The following is a 20,882-nucleotide window of genomic DNA, read 5'->3' as shown; positions in this document are numbered from 1 at the left end:
TGGCGGGCGGGCGGGAGCGAGCGCTGGCTGCTCGCGCTCCTCAGCTTTTCGTCCGCTCCTCGCGCTCTCCTCAGGCGGTTGGTCTCTGTCTCTCTCTCTCTCTCTCTCTCGCGCTTCTCACTCGGCGCCCGGGAGTCCTGAGGAGGGGGAGGAGGAGGAGGGGGAAAAAAAGGAGGAGAGCGGTTGGGTTTGGGCGGGTGGGGGGGAGGGAGGGAGGGAGGGAGAGAGCCGCGACCGGAGCGAGAGAGAGAGAGAGAGAGAGAGTGAGTGTGAGAGACCGAAAAAGAAGGAAAGAAAAGTAACTGAAGTGTTTTTACTTCCCCCCTCTCCTCTCCTCTCCCCCCCCCCCCCCCCCCTCCCCGGTTAATCGATTAAGCTGATCGATCAGGGCCGCGCGCTGTGCAGATCCCCTCACCGGGAGGCCCCGACACAAGCCTCGGGCTCGAGTTGGGCACCTTCCCCCTCCGGGCGGCGGGGTGGTGGGGGCGGCTTCACTGCGAGACCCGCTCCAGATGTGAGTGGGGGGGGAGGAAGGCTTCGTCCTTCCTTTCTTTTTTACTGTCTCCTCCTGTGGGGTTGTTTTTTTTAAAAAAAATTATATATTTTTTAAATTAAATTGGCTTTGGTTCTCTCCTGTTTTGGGGGGAGAGAGGGGGGGGGGTCCCCTTTTTTTTTCAAATGTGTTATTAATTAAATTGGCTTTTTTTCCCCCTTGTTTTCTGGGGGGGGTTCCCTTTTAACATTAATTTGGATGCATAACAATCCCTCTTTAACCTCCTCTCGAAGGTAATTCATCAGTAACTTTAAAAGGGCTTTTTTTTTGACTCCCCCCACCCCATAAACTTTTTATATATATACATAGAGAGAGAGAGAGAGAGAGAAAGGGGGGGGGGGAAGTCAGCTTTTTTTTTAATACATAAAAGAGAGAATTGGAAGGAAAGAGACGAAAGATTAGGTTTAAAGAGAGGCGGAAGAGGGGGAAAGTTTGTTTAAAAGATTAAAAAGTTCCAAAGAGTGACCGAAATTGCCCCCCCAACCCCCTCCTGTCTCCACAGTTGTGGTTTATACTCCTTCTCCCTCCCCCTCCCTCCCTCCCTGACCTAGTTTTAAAAACAATTTTTCTTATATATTTTTAAGAGAAAACTTTCTCTGGTCTCTCTCCCTTTTTTTTAACTATCTTTGCGGTGGTGGGGGGGGGAGTGGGAGGCAGAAAACCAATCCTGTTGTAAATAGTCTTCATTATTTGGTTGAGGGAAGGGAGGAGGGAGGGAAGGTGAGAGTAGTTTTTGGGGGTTTGAAGGAAGGAAAAGTTCAGCTTTCAGTCCGTCTTGGCCTGGAGTCGCGATGTCCACTCGAACACCATTACCGACACTGAACGAGGCTGACCAGGTAAGGCTCTTCTTCTCCACCTGTCGCACCGGTTTGCGGTGCGTGGCTGCCTGCGGGAGGGGGGCTTTTGGGGGGCTGCGTGTTGGTGGGACGCGGAGTTCACCTCTCGGGGTGTTTGACTCACCTGCTGAACCCATTTTGCGAGGGGCGGAGGGAAAGACGAGTGTTTGCAACTCTCCCTCAATCCCTCCTCCGCATTGCCCCCTCTTTTCCCGTTTTCAGATCAAGACTTTCCTCCTCGGCATTGTGCTTCCAGTCACCCACTCCGCGGCCCGGCATTGGGCTCCACCACTGTTTAAGCGCTTCGAGACGCTACCCTGCGTGAAGGACGCTGTATAAATATGCAAGTTGTTACTGTTGATTTACTTAGGATGCTGACGAGGGAGATTTACCCGATGAATTTACCTGTTGAAGCCATTTCGGCTGCTTGTATTTTGTTTAAAAAAAAATCCTTTAAGAGCAACAAAGCTGCGTTTTATTTTCTGGGTGAGTGGGGGGAGGAAGGACCCCCGCTTTAAGCTTGCAAGACCTGTTGCAGGTGTTCGTTTCTGTACTGTGCAAGGTTGCAGTTGTCTTGAGCTGTAAATGGTGAAGTGTTTTTTAGGTGGGGGGGGAGAAAAACTTATCTAAATTAGGTCTGCTAGTCAGTGAAAGTGCTCTGAGTACTTCCTGTTTGACAGTTTTACTGAGTTCTCACACTGGAGGTTGCAGGAACAGTGGAAGCAGATGCTTTTTCTTTTCTCCCCCACCCCACGCTTGCGGTTAGTGCTCTTGATCTGAAGTTTTTCTGTGCAGTTTTCGACACGGCCCAAATGTGTAGTCTTGGTCAAAGCATCATTGCCTTGGAGTTACAATACAGAAGAATGAGAATAATCATCTTTGCATTCGATATAGCGCCTTATGTCAGCGATGTCTCAAAATGCTTCACAGAATGACTGTATATTTTGTGGGCGAAACGTGACAGCCACTTGCGCACAGCAGTGTCCTGCAAACAGTCATCGATTGAATGAATGTTTTGTTCTCCAGGCTAGATCATTTCTATTTGTTTTCTCCCTGACTCCATGCTAGCCCCTGCTGGGGTACAATTTCACTGATACCCTCTAGTACCTTGTGCGTTCTTCATGCACAGTGTCAGATTTGAGGCCTGATCACCATCAAGTCTGATATTTCTCACTGATTTACTTTACCCCCCCACCACCCCCCCAGGCAATGAACCCAGCAGCTTGTCAAACACCCAAGTCAGCTCTTCTATCAGTTTGCATGAAATGAGCTCGCTGAGCCCATCTGTGTTTGGAGTGGAGAAATTCTACAGTGACTTTCCCTTTAACATCCCATCAACTAACAATTAAAATGGTGGCATCACTCCTAACACAAAGCAAGAACCCAAAACACAGCCCATTTACTCAGGAAAGAGTTTCGCTTAGGTAATAATTCCCCTTTAAGTTAGACCAAAAAATGCATTGTATCGAGTTGCCACCACCAATTGCTAAATGTGATCACTTGAGAAGAACTATTGATCCAGTAAAACGAGTGGTGCTTTTTTTAAAAAAAAGTGAGCATGAAACTAGCTGAGACCAGCATTGACTGTGAGTTGCATTATAACAGCGTCAAGGGATGTCTCAATGTCGCCTGTTAGATTAAATAAAGAAATTTTTAGCCATAATTTATCAAAAACAATATTGCTTGAGTATTTATTGCTTTATTTGAATCGAGTAAGTTAAAATGCCCTGTTGCTCTTTTGGATTGATGTGGGTATGATTATCACTCTAGGAAGCAACCTTAATAATAATTGTGTATATGCTGTACAAAATGGAGAGGATTGCACTGTAGTGAGGCAGTTGATGTTATGGTACAGAAAGGTTCAATTGGTGACTTGTGGAGTGCACAATTTGGCTGCTGCGTTTCTCCCACAAAATACACAATCACTACACTTTACAGTATATTCTGTGAAGCACTTTGAGACGTCTCAATGACATGATAAAGCGTTATATCAAATGCAAAGATTATTATATATGTCTACCTTATTAATGAAAGCTGTGCTGAATCATATGGTCAGTTCAATTGTCTAATGAAATAAATGCAATGAAAGCCTATCAGAAAAACAAGTCCTATGTGTTTGTGCGCGTGTGAATATGAGACAGGATGTCCTGTTACAGTGACTTGGTGTGGTCATTTTGTCACTAGATGTCACTAGTACATTTAGTAAATGCAATGAGTTTGGAAAATCTGGTGAAGACATCATTTGGCAGCCTGCCCTTTTGTTTCCTACTTTCAATCCTTGTATCTAATATTAGTCCAGAGAGAGGGGGCAGAAGGATATTGGGTTATACAGTCCTTCTGCAGTGGGCTGGTGTGTTGCTGTGACCTTCCATATTGTAGCCCGACTTTCTGCACTTCGTATTGTTATTTTGAAAAGTGTAAAGTGTCAAAGAGCTGCCAAATAAAATGCTTTTTTTTATTGCCAATTTCTTCCTCCCCACTCCTGAAAGACAATGGAATCTTTTCTTTCTCTCTCGCTTGCTTGTTGGTAGCTCTTTTTCGAAGAGCCGGCACATGCATGATGGGCCGAATGGCCTCCTTCTGTGCTGTAAGATTCTAGGGTTGTATGATTTTTCCTGCTGTGTGCAAAATCTCCCTTTAGGGCAGTGCAGGCACGAAACGCATCAAGTGTTGTGATAGTTGGACTTTGGCATTTCTTTCAGCCTTGTTTTTCTTGTGGTCAGGAGTGTTTACAGCGCGGAGCCTGTCAACGTGGAGTGTGCAGTGGTTTAGGCAAGGAAGTACAGCAACTTTTAGTTGCTTTACACTTCCTGCTGCAAAGCTTGTTTGAAAATAGTGCTTCATTTACATTTACTGTTTCTAAAAAGCGTGTGGAGGAACACGGGTACAGTTCAGCTTTGTCTACTGGTTCCCTCCTATCGATGGCTTGTTTCAACTGAATTTTACTAATTGAGAAGGATACAGCTACTTCAGCATAAAGGGTTAAATTAGGAGTGCAGGTTGCTTTGCGTTTCGCCCACAAAATACGTAGTCACTCCACTTTATAGTGTATCCTGTGAAGCGCCTTTGAGACATCACAAAGAGGTGATAAGACGGTATATCAAACGCATGGCTTATTATTTTTATTATTATAATAAACCTGGTTTACATTCTCTTGAGTTTGTAAGTTTGAGGGGTGATCTAATTGAGTTTTTTTAAAATAAAAAAAAGGATTTGATAGGGTAGCAACAGAGAAACTATTTCCTCTGGTGGGGGAATCATTTTTTTACCCAAAGGGTAGTGGAAATCTGGACCTCTCCCTCCCCTAAAAAGCTGTGGTTGCTGGATCTATTCATATTGTCCAGACTGAGGTGGACAGATGTTTGTTGGGTCAGGGTATCAAGGGATATGGGACAGTGACGCTTAATTGGAGTTGAGGTACAAATCAGCCATGATCTCATTGAATGACAGAACAGGCTCGAAGGGCTGAATGGCCTACTCCTGTTCCTACGTATCCTGGAGTGCTGACTCTGGGGACAGAAAGCAAGCAGTTTCAGTCTTGGTTAGAATTTTCTATTACCACCTCCCACCCCCCTCCCAATGACGTCAGTAACTGCATAGACACCACAGATGACTGCCCCTCGTTCAGCCACTCCTATCAAGACATTTCGAGCCTCTTCTCTTCATCTCAGCTTGGTTGAGTCAGTTGCTCTCTTACCAGGGTGTCATAAGGATGTGGGTTCAGACCCAAAGTCATCAAAATAAGCTCGCAATCTAGGCTGATACGCCACTGTAGTGTGTTGTGTGTGTTTGTGGGGGGAGGGGAGTGTCACCTCTCAGCTGAGATCCTCTACATATGTTTGGGCGGATGTTAAAAGACCCCACAACACCACTGGAAGAGAGAAAGTAGTTTCTCTGTGTCCTTGGCTTACCATCCTCCAGATTAATTGGTTTCTTACTGGATCGCTGTTTGTGGGACCCTGCTGTGCACAAAATGGCTGCTACAATTGTCTACAAAACCAGCTGCTACTTTTGTAAAACACTTTGAGATGTTTTGACATAACAGACTGAAAAAATGCAGGTTCTTTCTATAGCTGCTGGAGGTGGGAACGAGTAATCACAGTTGCAATACAATTAACACTTGTATAGCACCTTTCACATTGGGAAGACATCCCAAAGCGCCCGAGTTGACTGCTTATTCCAGCTGCTGATATTTCTGCCAGTGGTGAAGTGGATGTTTGCCCCTGAAGCTTTATAATAACGATAATCATCCTTGCATTTGATATAGCACCTTATCACATCGTTGAGACGTCTCAAAAAGCTTCACAGAAAATACTGTAAAGTGTAGTGCCTGTGTATTTTGGGGGAAAAATGCAGATTCTAATTGCGCACAGCAATGTTCTACAAACTGTTGTGGATTGAGTGACTAAATTATTATTTTCCTCCCTTTCCCTGCTCTGGCTGGGAATCCTCGCCCTTAAATTCTACTTGTTTGTGGCGGATTGTTTGCTTAAACCTTCTTTGCTCCGTGATCTGGATCAAGCCGGATCAAGTAAACCAGATTAAGCAGAAATCAATAACTAGAAATTTGTAGCTAATTTTGCCCCCAGAATACAGAGTTAATCAACTTTATACTGTATATCTACCCTGTGAAGTGCTTTGAGATGCCTCAACAACGTGATAAGGCGCTATATCAAATGCAAGGATTATTATTATTAATGTTATTACTATAACAGCACTTCCTTCCTATGTGTCTGTATTGCTGACTGGAACCAGGAGCAAAATGTGACAACTCTCTTGTACGATTGATTAACACTCTTCTGAAATGTGACCAGCAAAGGAACGTTGTTATAATGATAATAATACTACTAATAATCCTGACATTTGATACGGCGCCTTTCATGTTGGGAAGGGAGTGTGAGCAGCCATGTTTGATTGATTTAGGTCGAGCTCTATCTGAAATGCTGGAGGTATTTAATGTGGATGTCTGCTTTAACAAACACCTGTACGACACAGTGACTGATCCAGTTCTCTTTCACCCGAGGCTGTGCCACACCTTGAGAGCGAGCCAGCCAGCTGGCTGTTCTGTCCGGGTCAGTGTGGAAAACAATGTGACCTGATTGAACTGGTTGCAACCATTCAACTGTGGAGCTGTGATGGGGGTATTTTGCTTTAATTGCAGAGGTGTGTCACCGTGTAGGGAAGCCTGTTGTACGATGTAGCTGGAGTCTCGTAGCGTAGTGGTTAGAGCACTCGCCTGGCAAGCGAGAGGATCCGGGTTCGAATCCCGGGCAAGGTGAAACATTAGGCAAGTTTCCCTACTCCACACGCATGCCTCTGTTTACCTAGCAGTAAGTAGGAACTCACCTGGTTGTTAGTCGATAGGCGGATCGCTTTTCTGGGGGTAATAATCCCTCAGATAATAATAAAAATATGGTCACTTAATCCATGACTGTTTGTGGGTTACTGCTGTGTGCAAATGGTTGCCGTGTTTCGCCCACAGAATATACTTTACAGTGTGGAGTCCTGTAGCTCAGTGGTTAGAGCACTCGCCTTGCAAGCGAGACACCTGGATTCAATTCCGGGCAGAGGGCGAAACCTTAGGCAAGTTTCCTTACACACGCCTGATAATAATCCCTCCAAAACAAAAAACAATAATAAATTGGTCATTTTCAATCCACGACTGTTTGTGGGACGCTGCTGTGCACAATTGGCAGAATGTATAGTGGAACTGTAAATGTTAAATAAATATGCCTGCAATATCAACACACAGGACAGTCGGTGATTTCAGAGCGTGGATGGTGGTAAAATAATGTGTTCGTGCCTGACTCCATTCCAGCTTTTCAAAACTGCACAACATGCTCATTGCAGATAGCAATTAACAGCATAGCACGCCAGCCCAGTCTACAAACACCTGAACAGTGAGAACGCCACATTCTGTTCACCAGCTGCCTCCGCGCGCGCGCGCGTGTGTGTGTGTGCCTGTGCCTGACAGCCTCGGCTAACATGACATAACCCAGCGGTGTGCTCCGGCCAACAGCACTTGTCAGCTTTAGATGCTACAGGTTGCTGAACCCTTTCCCTTGCCCCCAACACAGGTATGAACGTTGGAGGACATTGATGCCTTTATGTGTATGTGTCTGTGTGTGGTATCTCTCTCTCTGTCTCCCTCCCTCCTCCTGTATTTGTCGAGCCTGCTTTCACACAGAATTTTTCCCCCTGCGTTGTCTTATCACAGGGTCAGGTTGCGGAGATGAAAATGGAAAGTGTTTCACAGGTGATTGAATACTTGTGGATGAGCAAAATGTGCCAGTCTCTTCCCCTGCCTGTACCGTCACAAGCTACTCCCCTTCTCCCCTCCCCTATCCCCAGGATTACATTTCACTCTTTGGGGGTCGATAGGTTGTTTGAGATCACACAGATCTGACTGGGCTGGAGTCATTGCCTTTCAGACACCTATCCTCGGCCCTGATCCCTGTGTTGTGCTGGAAAGCCCTGAATCCAGCCTTTGTCTTGCGTTTCGCTGAATGGATTCCTGTGTGACGTAGTTGTATTTACATACTTTTTTGGACTGATTATATCTCAAAGGTGAACATGCCTGTGGCAGCGATGTGATGACTCATTGAGAAGCTCAAGGAAATGTAGCTTAGCTATGCAGACACACACCTGTGGGTGTCGCAAACCACAGTACTGTATTGTGCTGTGCACCAGCACTCTGCTGCTCAGTACACTTGTGCCCAGATGTCTAACTCCACCCTTGTCTGTTTCTCTTTCCCTGTCCTCTCCCCCCACTGCCACCCTGGCTTGAATCTCTCAGCGTCTTTACCTTAAGACCAGCAATGGGACACTGCTGTGCGCAATTGGCTACCGCGTTTGGCCACAAAATACACGGTAACTCCACTTTACAGTAGATACTGTGAAGCGCTTTGAGATGTTTCAACGATATGATGAGGCGCTATATCAAATGCAAGGAATATCATTATTATAGGACTGCTATGTTAAAATTTAACACCATTCAGAGTTGTGTCAGATTTATATGATGGGTACTTTAGAAAAACTGTTTTCCTTATTGAACTTAAAAAATCAAAAATTCTGCACAATCTTAAAAATATTAGGAGTTTTTTGCCACTCGAAAGTCCTTTTGACTTTTATTATTGTAACTGGGCCTTTGGTTCTTCAGGTGACTGAAGGTGCAATGCTGCCGAGTGTCAAACAAGATGGTGAGCAGCAACAGGGTATTTACTACCCTGCGCGAGGGGCAGGTTGTTGTTGTAGGGCTGCCCCCGAGTTTACTGGCGCATAATTTGAAGTGAAGTAATGTGGGCTGTTGTGCTTCTATGTAAGAGATTGCAGGACAACAGGGAGGTGGTGGAGTGCCTTGCCTCTGTTCAGAACAGCAGTGAAATGATGGTCCCACCAACATTGCAGACCCAGAGCTCACTCACTGCTGTATAAATGTTGGTGCAAACAGGATAAATATACACCAGTCATTTCTCAATGTTATGTAGTTTGGAGCGGATGACTGTACTTTACTTTGGCCATTTATTTGATAGTGGTTTGTGGCTGGATCAGTGGTCAGGCCTTTAGCCTCTCTGCCCCCACCCTTTGGACCTCCATTTCACAGTCCCTCTCCCTCGCTCCCTTCCTCACCTCCTTCAAGGCCAGTCTCAAGATCTTCCTCTTCGACCGCGCCTTCAGTCACCCTCCTACCCATACCCATACCCTCCTTGCCCTCGACCGCCTCCTGATCCCAACCCCCAGCTCAGGTCCAAATCCCTGACTGTCCAGAGCCTTGGGTGGTCCTCCTTATGTGAAAGGCGCTGTGGAAATGTAATGTGTTGTCGTTGCTGGATGGAAGCAGAACACTGCCCCATAAGTGTGGAGTGCAGAGCTTTATAAATGATGCCTCTTCCCATGCTTTTTTTTGCTTGTGGTTAAAAGTGGTGGATGTGTTGTACGTGGGAGCAGTGATGTCATTGCCAAAGATGGAGCCAGTTGTTCTCAGTCTCTCCCTTTCCAAAATCACACAGAATCTGCTGGGTTTATAGTGAATACAGTGCCTGAGGGGAGCACTATTTTTTATATTTTTATATGACATTTTTCAGGACAGTTAAATCAAGATCTATCTGTGCTTTGTTCAGGTGGACGTTAAAGATATGAACAGACATCCCAAAGCGCTTCACAGAATATACCCTAAAGTGTAGTGACTGCATATTTTGTGGGAGAAACGCGGCAGCCAATTGCACACAGCAGCGTCCCACAGTCCCACAAACAGAGTGACCAAATTATTATTATTTTTTTGAAGGAATTATTATCCCCAGAAAAACGATCCGCCAATCGACTAATAACCAGGTTCCTATTCACTGCTAGGTAAACATAGGTGTGTGTGTGTGTGGAGTAACAACTTGCCTAAAGTTTCGTCCTGCTTGGGAATCAAACCCAGGTCCTCTTGTGAGGCGAGCACGCAAACCTCTAAGTATTTACTGGCTTTGGTGCATTGAGATTGTTAGAATGAGCCCTGGGATGAAAGGGCTTAGGTACGATGAGACATATGAACCTGTGTGATCTGCTTAAGGTCTTTGCAATAATAAAGGGAATTGACAAGGTAGTTAGATAACCCCTCCTTCCTCTGATCGGGTAAAGGGATGTAATTGTAAATAATCCTCATGTCTTCTACATCAGGAGAACGCCTCAGAGAGCTCAAGGATTAATTGTAAAGTGTAGTGTTTGCCATTGTCTCCCGTCCTTTCTGCAACTCTCACACTCCCTGTCTCACATCCTTTCCCCTCTCCCTCCACACTCACCCTACGCTTTGTCCCAACCTCCAGTTTGTATCCAGCAACTTGGAACAGCCTGACATGAAGGGCGCTCTATAAATGTAAATTTTGTATTGCAGTGCATCCCTCTCTGCTTTCAAATCCTTCTTTAAAAAAAAACTCTCTATTTGTTTGTCAGCCAGGTGTCTGACACATGTGGAATCCCAGTCACCATGTTTAAGAGTCTCCAAACCGAGTTCTGTGCATCCCATCTATGCATGGAAATTCCCAAGATGTTTATTGGAATGAACTGAGCAATCTCTCCATCTGGGGGGATAATAATAATCCTTGCATTTGATATAGCACTTTTCACGTCTCAAAGAATATGTTGTACGTACATATATATATATATAAAATTCACTTTATATTTGCAGCCAGTTGCATCGTGCTTGCCTGCTTCTGGAGAGTATTAGGAGTTGGCTTAGGGGGGAGCCCAGAGTGTGCGTTGGGGTAACTGCTGGAGTCTAACCAGCTAAAACCACATAGCTTGCCATTGAGAGCGCTGTCTGGCAAGCTTTATCCAGCTAGCACGGGACCTGATCCTGCCAGGGCCTGACGGCAGATAGTTGTTAGAGCTTTGGCTTACAGACTTAATAATAATAATTAATATTATTATTAACGATAACCATTTGGACACTCAATCCGCGACTTTTTTTGGGCTGCCGTGTTTCGCCCACAAATATACAGTCAATTCACTTTACAATATATTCTGTGAAGCGCTTTGAGACGTCGAGAAGACGTGAAAAGCGCTATATCAAATGCAAGGATTATTATTATTATTACACAGTTAATCCACTTTACAGTATATTCTGTGAAGTGCTTTGAGACGTCTCAACGATGTGATAATGTGCTGCATCAAATGCAAGTGTTGTTATTATGAGAAATGAGGGCAGGGAGCCCCAGGGTGGCTTGTCTCTCTTCTCTCCCCTCCCCTCCTGCGGGGTAGGGTAGCTCGTTCACTTTTGACGTGCGGTTGGCATCACATCCCAAGCTTGTTGCGTGGGTGTGAGCCACGAATCCTCACTGCGTGAGAGCAGCAGCGCAACAGACACTGCAAGGTCTCTCTCTACGTGTACATCTCCCTTTCCCCCCCTCTCCCTCCTTTTTGCTACCTGTTTTGAATTTAAAACCAATTGATTGATAGTAAAACGTGTCCATCCTTCCCTGCTCTGTGACTGAGTACAGAGTAACGGTGAGGGCACAGGGATGGATAATAATAATAATCCTTGTATTTGATATAGCGCTTTTCTCGTCTTCTAGACTTCTGGATTCACATTTCTTTTTTTAAAAAATATTTAAAAATTTAATTTTACGAAAGCTGGATTTTTCCTCTGTGATTTTCCCCGTTTTTCCTTCATGAAAGAAAAGCCTAATAAAATACAGCGTTTTGCCCTCAAAATGTACTGTCACTGTACTTTACAGTGTATCCCGTGAAGCGATTTGAGACGTCGGGAAGAAAGCAAGGATTATTATTATTATCATCATAAAACCTATCGCATTTGTGCGTTTTTTTTTCTCTCCACCTCCCACTCACTGGGTTAATGTCTGCTAGTTCAGGCAGCTGAACACACAGCCATCTGGTTTACTGTGGTTTTAACAGTCTCGTATTGCCTTTCCTCTGGTTTTAAGCAGATAAATTGCTTGCTATCAGGTCCAAAAATCCGTTGCTCCCTTCCGGTAGGAAGATAATCTGTAACTAGGTATGTTACACGTTACTGCCATGTTGTGCGCTGTGTCTCTTAGCTGATTGTGTGCTTTTCCCAGTCTGACTGAGATTATCCAGTTGTTAGCTGAGCCTCGCGGGCCACAAAACCCTCCCGGTTCAGCCTGTGCTGTGAGCAGATAATAATAATACAGTGCCTTATCACTTCGTTGAGACATCTCAAAGCGCTTCACAGGATATATTGCAAAGTGGATTGATTGTATATTTTGTGGGCAGGACGTGGCAATCGATTGCGCACAGCAGTGTCCCGCAAACAATCGTGGATTGAGTGACCGAATTAATATTATTTATTTGTTTTTGATGGGATTGTTACCCCCGCATGGAAAGTGATCCGCCAATCGTCTTTAACAACCGGGTTCCTACATCCTGCTAGGTAAACGGAGGCGTTTGTGTGGAGTAAGGAAACTTGCCTAAAGGTTGCACCCCGCCCGGGAATCGAACCCAGGTCCTCTCGCTTGAGAGGCAAGCGCTCTGACCACTACGCTCACTTTACGTTTATGCAGCGTCTTTCACGTTGGGTGGACATCCCAGAGCACGTTCAAAATGGTGGGGTGGGGTAGGAGCCAGGACTGGGTTGGGGAAGGGAAAAGCTGACTAAAAGCTCAGGGTCAGGTTTACGTTTTGACCTTACTGTTGGGGAGAGGTTCAAGGTAAACACAGAGACCGAGAGGGGGAGGGAGATGGGAGCAACATAGGAGTGAGTCCTTCAGGCTCATTAAATGGAACTTCCTGGTTGAGTGGTGGTTCATTATTTTTGCTCAATGGGGTATTGTTCTGTTCTGTTGAATATGACCCCTCCCACTTTGTGTGCGCGGGTAAAACTGTTGATTCAGTTCACACCCCTGCTGTTCCTCTAACCAAACTGTAACCTACTCAGACTCATACACACATAGGCCCCCCCCCCACCACTCTCACAGACACACACGCACCCATCACTCACACAGACACACACATTCCCCCACACACACTACCCTCACTCATGCTCACGCACACTACCCTGAATCACACACGCGTGCCCCTCCCCTCACACACACACGTGTATTATTTGCTCTGCTGGACAATGTATTGGGATTGTAGCCGTCTGCAGCTTCCTGTTGCACGTGATAAGATGAGCAGAGAGACTGGTTACAATTGGCAGGCTTGTCGACTTTCTTCACAAAATACACTCTTCACAGTATATCCTGCGAAGCGCTTTGAGGTGTGTCGAGACTTGCCTCTTTCGACCGTGCATTCGGTCATCTCCCCACTCCCCTCAGCTACCCCCATTTCCCCCACCCCCCCAAGCTCCGGGCAAAGCCAGGACTGTTAATCGCCTTGGGCTGTCCTTCCAATGGTACAGAGTGAACGTGTCTCACTGCTCCAGTTAGTAACAATGGTGCTGATTGAAAAGCGAGTGACTGAGGTGTGTAACTGGAGCTCTGAAATAATACGAATGGGGTTTAGACTCCACTGTGAATGCTCTCCAGCAGTGAGAACAGTCAGTATTTATTGTCTGCGCTATAGCGCTCTCTTAACAGTCACAGTGTCTGGTGTCAAACGCGTTTACTGGAATGATAATCTTACAACATGGAAGGAGGCCATTCGGCCTATCATCGCTGTGTCAGCTCTGTGAAAGGGCTGCCCGTTGTCCTTTTTATAATAAGTGCTTCACAGGATTCACTGCAAAGTATTGTGACTGTGCAATTAGCGGGCCAAAGTGCAAGTTGTTGTTATGGTTGGTTGGAACTGTGCAAAGCCTCTGACGCTAGAGTTATGACACAAGAGCGGGACAAGATGAGCTACCCAGTGTCTCAGTGTTAAAGGAAAGAGCTGTGAGAGAAGATAAGATCTAGATGTGAGGACGGTTACACAGGGGGAAATCGACAGCTGGAACAGGAAGGGTGGTTCAGACTTGAATGCCAGACTCTTAAGAAACTGCTTATTTCTGTAAGAGTAACATGGTCGGGGGTTTGGCTGAGACCAACAGGTCACAAGTGGCAAATGCTGCTGTTGTCTTCAGGCCTACTCATGGCACAACTGAGTTGGGCATTGCTGTGAGGGGAGCTTCCTACTCCCTGGCTCACTGCAGTGAAAAATAAGATGTCTGTCCTGTAGCGTAGTGGTTAGATTGCAAGCGAGAAGACCCGGGTATTGATTCCCGGGCGGAGCGAAACTTTAGGCAAGTTTCCTTACTCCGCACATGCCTGTGTTTACCTAGCAGTAAGAAGGAACCCGGTTGTTAGTCAATTGGCGGATCACTTTTCCGAGGGAAATAATCCCTTTTTTTAAATAAAATTTGATGACTGTCTGCGGGACTGCCACATTTCACCCACAAAATATACAGTCACTATGCTTGACAGTATATTCCGTGAAGTAACCCCACAGGGTGACTGTTGACTTGGGCTCAGTAAGAACCTGTTGAAGCTTTTACTGACAATTTGTTTCTCTTCTGCTTTTTTTTGTCCTGTGTAAAAAGTGTTTTCAGTTGCTGCACGTGAGGTAAGTAAAACAAAAGTTTAAAAATAGTTGTGCACATGTGAGCGTGCGTGTGTGTGAGCAGTCTTATTGGGACAAGGCCTTTTATCTGATGGGGAATGAGATTATTTGATCTGATAGCTGATATATCAGTTGAAACTCTCTCCCCGAAAAGTCTGTGGATGCTGGATCCATTCATATTTCACAGGATTTACTGAAGTGGCGTGAACACACAGCAGCCCAATTGCACACAGCAGTGTTCCACAAACAGCCATATAATGAAATAGCTGCACAAAGGTCGACTGTAAATCTGAAGTGTTTTGCGACGTCCTGGCTAACCTCCCCCAGATAAAACTGGTCACTCACTTCAGTGGCTGTTTGTGGGATAATTGCGTTGTGCGAACTGGCTGCTGTGTTTGCTTACGAACTACACCATTACAACACTTCACTGTATATCCTGTGAAACTCTTTGAGAAAACCCCCTGATGTTAAAGACGCTGTATTAGATGCAAGGGTTGGTATTATTATTGTTGTCTCTGAAATCTTAGTTGAGCCTTTAAAGCCCTCCACGGCCTTGCTCCTTCCTGCCTCTGTGACCTGCTAACGCCTTATCGACCTGTCCGCTTCCTCCACTCAGCCGGCTCCAGGTCTCTCTGCTCAGCGCCTTGGGACGTCCTCCCGACATGAAAGGCTCTGTTTAAATGTAATGCGTTGTTGTGAATCAATCCATTCATTTCACTTATAATAATAATAAGAATAAAACAATCCTTGCATTTGACAAAGCGCCTTATGATGTTGTTGAGACTTCTCAAAGGTCTTCGCAGGATATACTGTAAAGTGTAGTGACTGTGTATTTTGTGGGCCCCACTCCACAGCTTTGAGGACCTGATTCAAGCTGCCTTGCTTCTCTTTCCTTCCTTTCCCCAAGTGTATTCCCCAAATCCCTTTCAAAAGCACCAGCTCCCAAGTATAGGCTCTTAACCAGTGCTCGCTCCTCCCTGGGGATGCGGAAATCTGTACACAGGCCTCTTGCAGAACATCTCACTACCTGCAGGCACTGCGGGGGAGGGCTGACTAACAGTGCTAAATAGATCTTCCCCCCCCATCGCGCCCCCACCCCAACTCCCACTTCTCTGGGAGCCGAGCACAATTTATTGAGTCTCAACCGACCGGGTGAAGTCCCGGTCTGCCAATAATAATAATAATAATAATAATCCTTGCATTTGATATAGCGCTTTTCACGACGGGAGGACGTCCCAAAGCGCTTCACAGAACACACTGTAAAGTGAATTGACTGTATATTTGTGGGCGAGGCTGTGTGTGCTTCATTTTACCAATGAGCACCCTTCGCACTCTTTGTCAAACGCAGGGCCTCAGGTTCGGTGGCTACAGGAGGAAGAATAGCCATCCTGGGAATGTAATGGAACCATCTGTACATTTGCATTTGACGTCACATAGAATCTTACAGAAGGAGGCCATTCGGCTCATTGTGCCTGTGCCGACATTTTGAAAGAGCTACCAACTAGTCCCATTACCCCTCTCTTACCCCAACTAGTCCCATTACCCCTCTCTTACCCCAACTAGTCCCATTCTCCCTCTCTTACCCCAACTAGTCCCACTCCCCCGCTCTTACCCCAACTAGTACCCGCTTTTACCCCAACTAGTCCCCACTCCCCCCGCTCTTAGCCCATAGTCCTGCACGTGTTTCCTTTTCAAATACCTATACAATTCCCTTTTGAAAGCTATTATTGAATCTGCCTCCAACACCCTTTCAGGCAGTGTATTCCAGACCATAGCAACTCTCTGGGTAAGAAAAATATCTCCCTCTGGTTCTTTTGCCATAGTCAAAACGTCTCAAAATATACAGTCAATTCACTTTACAGTATATTCTGTGAAGCGTTTAGAAACGTCTCAACGATGTGAGAAGACGCTGTATCAAGGGCAAGGATTATTATATTATAGATCGCAGCTCTAAAGGCCAACCAAACACACCCGACATTCCTGAATGCTGGCAACTGAAAGAAAATGATGGCTTTTTAAAAAAGAACAATTTTGGACACAGTCTAGAATTAAAAGGAGCGACACAGACTGAGGCTAAGTTTGTGTTATGTTGGGGAGATCCAGAACAGAATGTCCTCACGCACAGTCTAAAACACACAGGTCTTCCTCGCTATGAGGTCAGGCCTTGTCCAGAGTTAGCAACTTATAACATAATGTCAGGAATGACAGAGAGACAAGGGGACGGCAAGCTCATACTTACAGAGAGACATCCGATCCCTGTCCAGGATGCAAAATATAATATAATAATCTTTGCATTTGATACAGCGGCTTATCACGTCGTTGAGACATTTCAAACCGAAATTACTCTCGTTGTCCTGGCCAACAATTCTTTGATAGCAGATTATAGAGGTGTATCAAGTGGAAAGATTACTAGTTGTAGGATTAGTGTGTGTGTGTGTGTGTGTACAGCTCTGCGGTGGTGAACAAGTTAAAGCAGTACAAAACAGCCTCCTCCCCACAGGTTGGGTTCAGCACGTTCACAGGTTCAGACTGGATCCCTTGTCGCTTCCTGATAACCTTTTACAGCAATGATGACTTCACAGCCGGCTCTGTACACGTCTGTCAATTATATCAGGCCTCCATCTCGCATAGAGTTCAGCATTCTCAAGGGGGTGGGGGGAGAGAGAGAGGAGGCGGATGTTAACTGAATTGGTGAGAAAAACACAAAACGTTTCAATAACTGGCCTGAAACCCATGCTTCTCCCTCTCTTCTCCCTCCCTCCCTCCCTCAATTATTATAATCCTTGCATTTTATATAGCACCTTATCACATCTTCGAGACGTCTCAAAGCGCTTCACAGGATATAGTGTAGAGTGTAGTGACCGTGTATTTTTGGGGCGAAACACGACTGCCAATTGCGTACAGAAGTGTCCCACAAACAGTCGTGGATTGAGTGATCACATTATTACTATTTTTAATTTTAAATAATTTTTATTAGCCCGGAAAGCGATCCGCCCACCGATTGACTAACAACCGGGTTACTACTTTACTGCTGGGTAAAGAAAGGTGTGTGTGGAATAAGGAAACTTGCCTAACGTTTCAGCCCAGGAATCGAACCCGGGTCCCCTTGCTTGCGAGGCGAGTGTCTTGCATTAAAAATCGTAGCACTTAGTGTGAGGTGCGTGGCTTGGGATTTGAATTGAATGAAAGTGGCCCTTAAAAGAGCAGCTGGTCAGGGCAGGTGGAGTGCTCCTTTTTGTGGGTTCCTCTTACCGTCAGCTAACCTGCAGAAATGAGACCAAGCTTCCGCCTGCTCGACAGGTAATTTTAGACCAATTGACGGCACCCACCTGCAGGATTGTTCAGATCGCTCAGCCCTGCCTGGGTGGGGCCCCCAACCGCCCACTATCTGCACAGTAATTTGCTTTTTTGTATGCATCTCGACGGCAAACATTTACTGTACTGTTGAGTAAATAATCCTGGTCTTAAAGTCCACCAGTGGGAGACGACAGCGAAATGAGGAAGGAGGCAGGGGTGAGTGTCTTTCTGAGGGTGCTTTGACATTTCTTTTCCCCAACTTATAGCCCTCAACCTCCCCCCCCCGGTGTGACCAATGCCTTTCGGAGCCCTGTTGGAGTCTCTCGATCAGTTTTGCTGTTCAATGTGTGTGTGTTTGTGTGAGGGAGAGGCTGTATGTGTGTGTGAGAGAGAGAGAGAGGCAGGCTGTGATGTGTGAGAGAAAGAGAGACGTGTGTGTGTGTGTGAGAAAGAAAGAGAGACGTGTGTGTGTGAGAGAAAGGAAGAGAGACGAATGTGTGTGTGAGAAAGAAAGAGAGACGTGTGTGTGAGAGAGAAAGAGAGACGTGTGTATGAGAGAGAGAGAGAAAGAGAGACGTGTGTGTTTGTGTTTAAGAAAGAGACAGTGTGTGTGTGTGTCTGTGTGTGCGAGAGAGAGAGAGAGAGAGGGAGACTGTGTGTGTGTGTGTGTCTGTGTGTGCGAGAGAGAGAGAGAGAGAGGGAGACTGTGTGTGTGTGTTGAGTTCCTAATCTGAGTTGGGTGTTTGTCGAGGCTATTTCAGTCAGGCTGCCATTGTGCGCTTTATTCCCTGACGCTGCCTTGTGCTCAGTCTGTGTGTGGGGCGGGGGGGGGGGGAATGCTGTAAAGTTGCTCATCAAACCTGTTTGTGCTGCTGTTGTGGATCGGCTGGTGATGTCAGGAGGGTTCAGCGATACACAGCGAGACAGTGAAGCCAAGCCCTCGGCCAATGTCCTCTGTGAAGTTGCTCTCCTGCTTTCACAGTCTTTTCTTGGGAGGGGATGGGGGATGGTTGGGGTGGGGGTTGATTTATTTTGGCGGCTTGATTAATGTAGCTAGTAACAGATACTAAAGATTTTTTTACGGCGGTGAAATTTCAGGCCCACACCTTGAGTGGAACACAGCTTCCTTCCTGTAACTCTTTCTTTCCCCCACTCTCAGTTAAGAGGATGACAGAAGGCTCCCCCTAAAGGGAAATAGATAATAATAATAATAATCATCATCCTTGCATTTGGTATAGCTCCTTATCACGTCGTCGAGACGTCTGAAAGCGCTTCACAGAATATACTGTAAAGTGAATTGACCGGATTTTGTGGCCGAAACAAAATAATCCTTACATCTCATATAACCTTTTAACATGTCATTGAAACGTCTCAAAGCACTTCACAGGACTTACTGTGTTTGTAGGCGAATACAGCAGGAAGTAAGTGACCGATTGCGGTTTGGATTGTTGGGCGGGAGCTGGGGGTGGGGGGGGTAGAGAAACCCCCTTCTCTTTTCGAATAGCACCACGGGATATTTTGCATCCACCTGAACAGGAAGGATGGGTGTCTCTGACATTGCAGTGCTCCCCACGGTGTTGCTCTGGGAGTGTCAAGCAGGACTGTGAGGTCAAAGTTTTGATATGAGACACAGGCATGCTGAGAACCTGTCGGTGACTGGCACAGAGTTTTATAGCCCATACGTAACATTTGTACCAATCCCTTTACTCTTCGGCACTCCCGTCTACCTCTCCAACTTGTGTCTGAGTCTCTGCGAGTTTGCCCACCAGGCACAGCCTTGTGGGGAAGTGACACATCTACTCTAATCTCCTGGTTAATCTGCCTGTGAGGCACGGTGACTGTACGTACCTGTGTCCCAGCTCTGCTCCTGTTTACTCATTCGTTACAAACTATTGCATGTGGAAACTCCTTTCCTTTTGTTTGAGGAGGGAAGTTCTAGGGAGGGTTTATTTTCACGTTGATCTAAAGCACCTTGACCAGGGTTCATTTGAAAGTTGACTTGTGATGATGTTCTCCCCTCTCTGTTAGCCCTTGAAAGCCTCTCCCTCCCAACGTGGAGTCCTGTAGCTCAGTGGTTAGAGCACTCGCTTTGCAAGTGAGAGACCTGAGTTCATTCCCAGGCAGAGGGCGAAACCTCGGGCAAGTTTCCTTACTCCACACAGAGCCTAATAATAATCCCTTCAAAAACCAAAAACAATAATTAATTGGTCATTTTCAATCTACGACTGTTTGTGGGACATTGCTGTGCGCAATTGGCTGCCGCGTTCGCCCACAAATATACAGTCAATTCACTTTGCAGTGTGTTCTGTGAAGCGCTTTGGGACGTCCTCCCGACGTGAAAAGCGCTATATCAAATGCAAGGATTATTATTATTATTATTATAACGTGCTCCAGTTCTGATGAAGGGTCGTGGACCCGAAACGTTGACTCACTTTCCTTTCTCCAGAGATGCTGCCTTGACCTGTTGAGTGTTCCCGGCCACTTCTGTTTTTGTTTCAGATTTCCAGCATCTTGCAGTATTTTCATTTTGTGATGATGTTAGCTGTACAGGTGTGGTGTGTCTGGATTTTCAGAAGGCTTTTGATAAGGTGCTGAAGAGAAGACTTGTTTAAAACAAAATTATGGTGAATGGTATTAATGGCAAGGTAGCAACATGGAGTGAACGTTGGTTACAGGATAGGAAACAGGGTGGGAGAACAAAAACAAATTCAACAAATGACATTTACACAGCGCCTTCCACATTGGAAGGACCTCACAAGGCGCTGGACAGTCAGGGATTTGGACCCAAGCTAGGTGATGGGAGCAGGAGGGGTGGAGGACAGGCTGGTGCTAGGAGGGTGACCGAAGGTGCGGTCGAAGAGGAAGGTCTTAAGACGAGCCTTGAAGGTGGCAAGAGAGGAGGGGGGGGGGGGAATTTAATGAGAATCCTTGCATTTGATACAGAGATGCATTTGACATACTGTCAAAACGTCTTGAAGCACTTCACTGGATTTATTTGTTTGATTAGGCGGGTGTCAGACTCCTGCGGAAACCCATCACCGTGCTTAAAGAATCTCCGAACCCAACTGAGATTTCCACGCATCGCACCGACATGTGGAAACCCCAGAGATAGATTGTTGGAATGGAAAGCACACACTCTCTCTCCCCGGAGGGAGGCATTTCCTAACCTTTACAATCAATCACTGGATTTACTGGATTAAATT

The 20,882-nt window shown here is 45.9% G+C and overlaps 1 protein-coding gene across 6 annotated transcripts in view; it reads left to right on the top strand.

Moving 5' to 3' along the window:
• Positions 1-1,185: 1,185 nt before the first annotated feature.
• Positions 1,186-20,882, top strand: part of mark2b (MAP/microtubule affinity-regulating kinase 2b) — a 40,038-nt gene continuing 20,341 nt past the window's right edge. For 5 of the 6 annotated variants that reach the window (XM_042345263.1, XM_042345262.1, XM_042345258.1 and 2 more), the window contains exon 1: positions 1,186-1,389. In XM_042345263.1, the coding sequence (XP_042201197.1) occupies positions 1,345-1,389 (45 nt within the window). In that variant the 5' untranslated portion in view covers positions 1,186-1,344. Of the gene's footprint in view, positions 1,390-17,500; positions 17,896-20,882 lie in introns of those variants that run through there. The other variant, XM_042345260.1, reaches the window with a different exon arrangement.

This window comes from Callorhinchus milii, unplaced genomic scaffold (genome assembly GCF_018977255.1).
Source record: "Callorhinchus milii isolate IMCB2004 unplaced genomic scaffold, IMCB_Cmil_1.0 Scaffold37, whole genome shotgun sequence".
Taxonomy (NCBI): Eukaryota; Metazoa; Chordata; class Chondrichthyes; order Chimaeriformes; family Callorhinchidae; genus Callorhinchus; species Callorhinchus milii.
The sequence above is the reverse complement of the archived record's forward strand: the minus strand, read 5'-3'. Positions and strand labels throughout refer to the sequence as shown.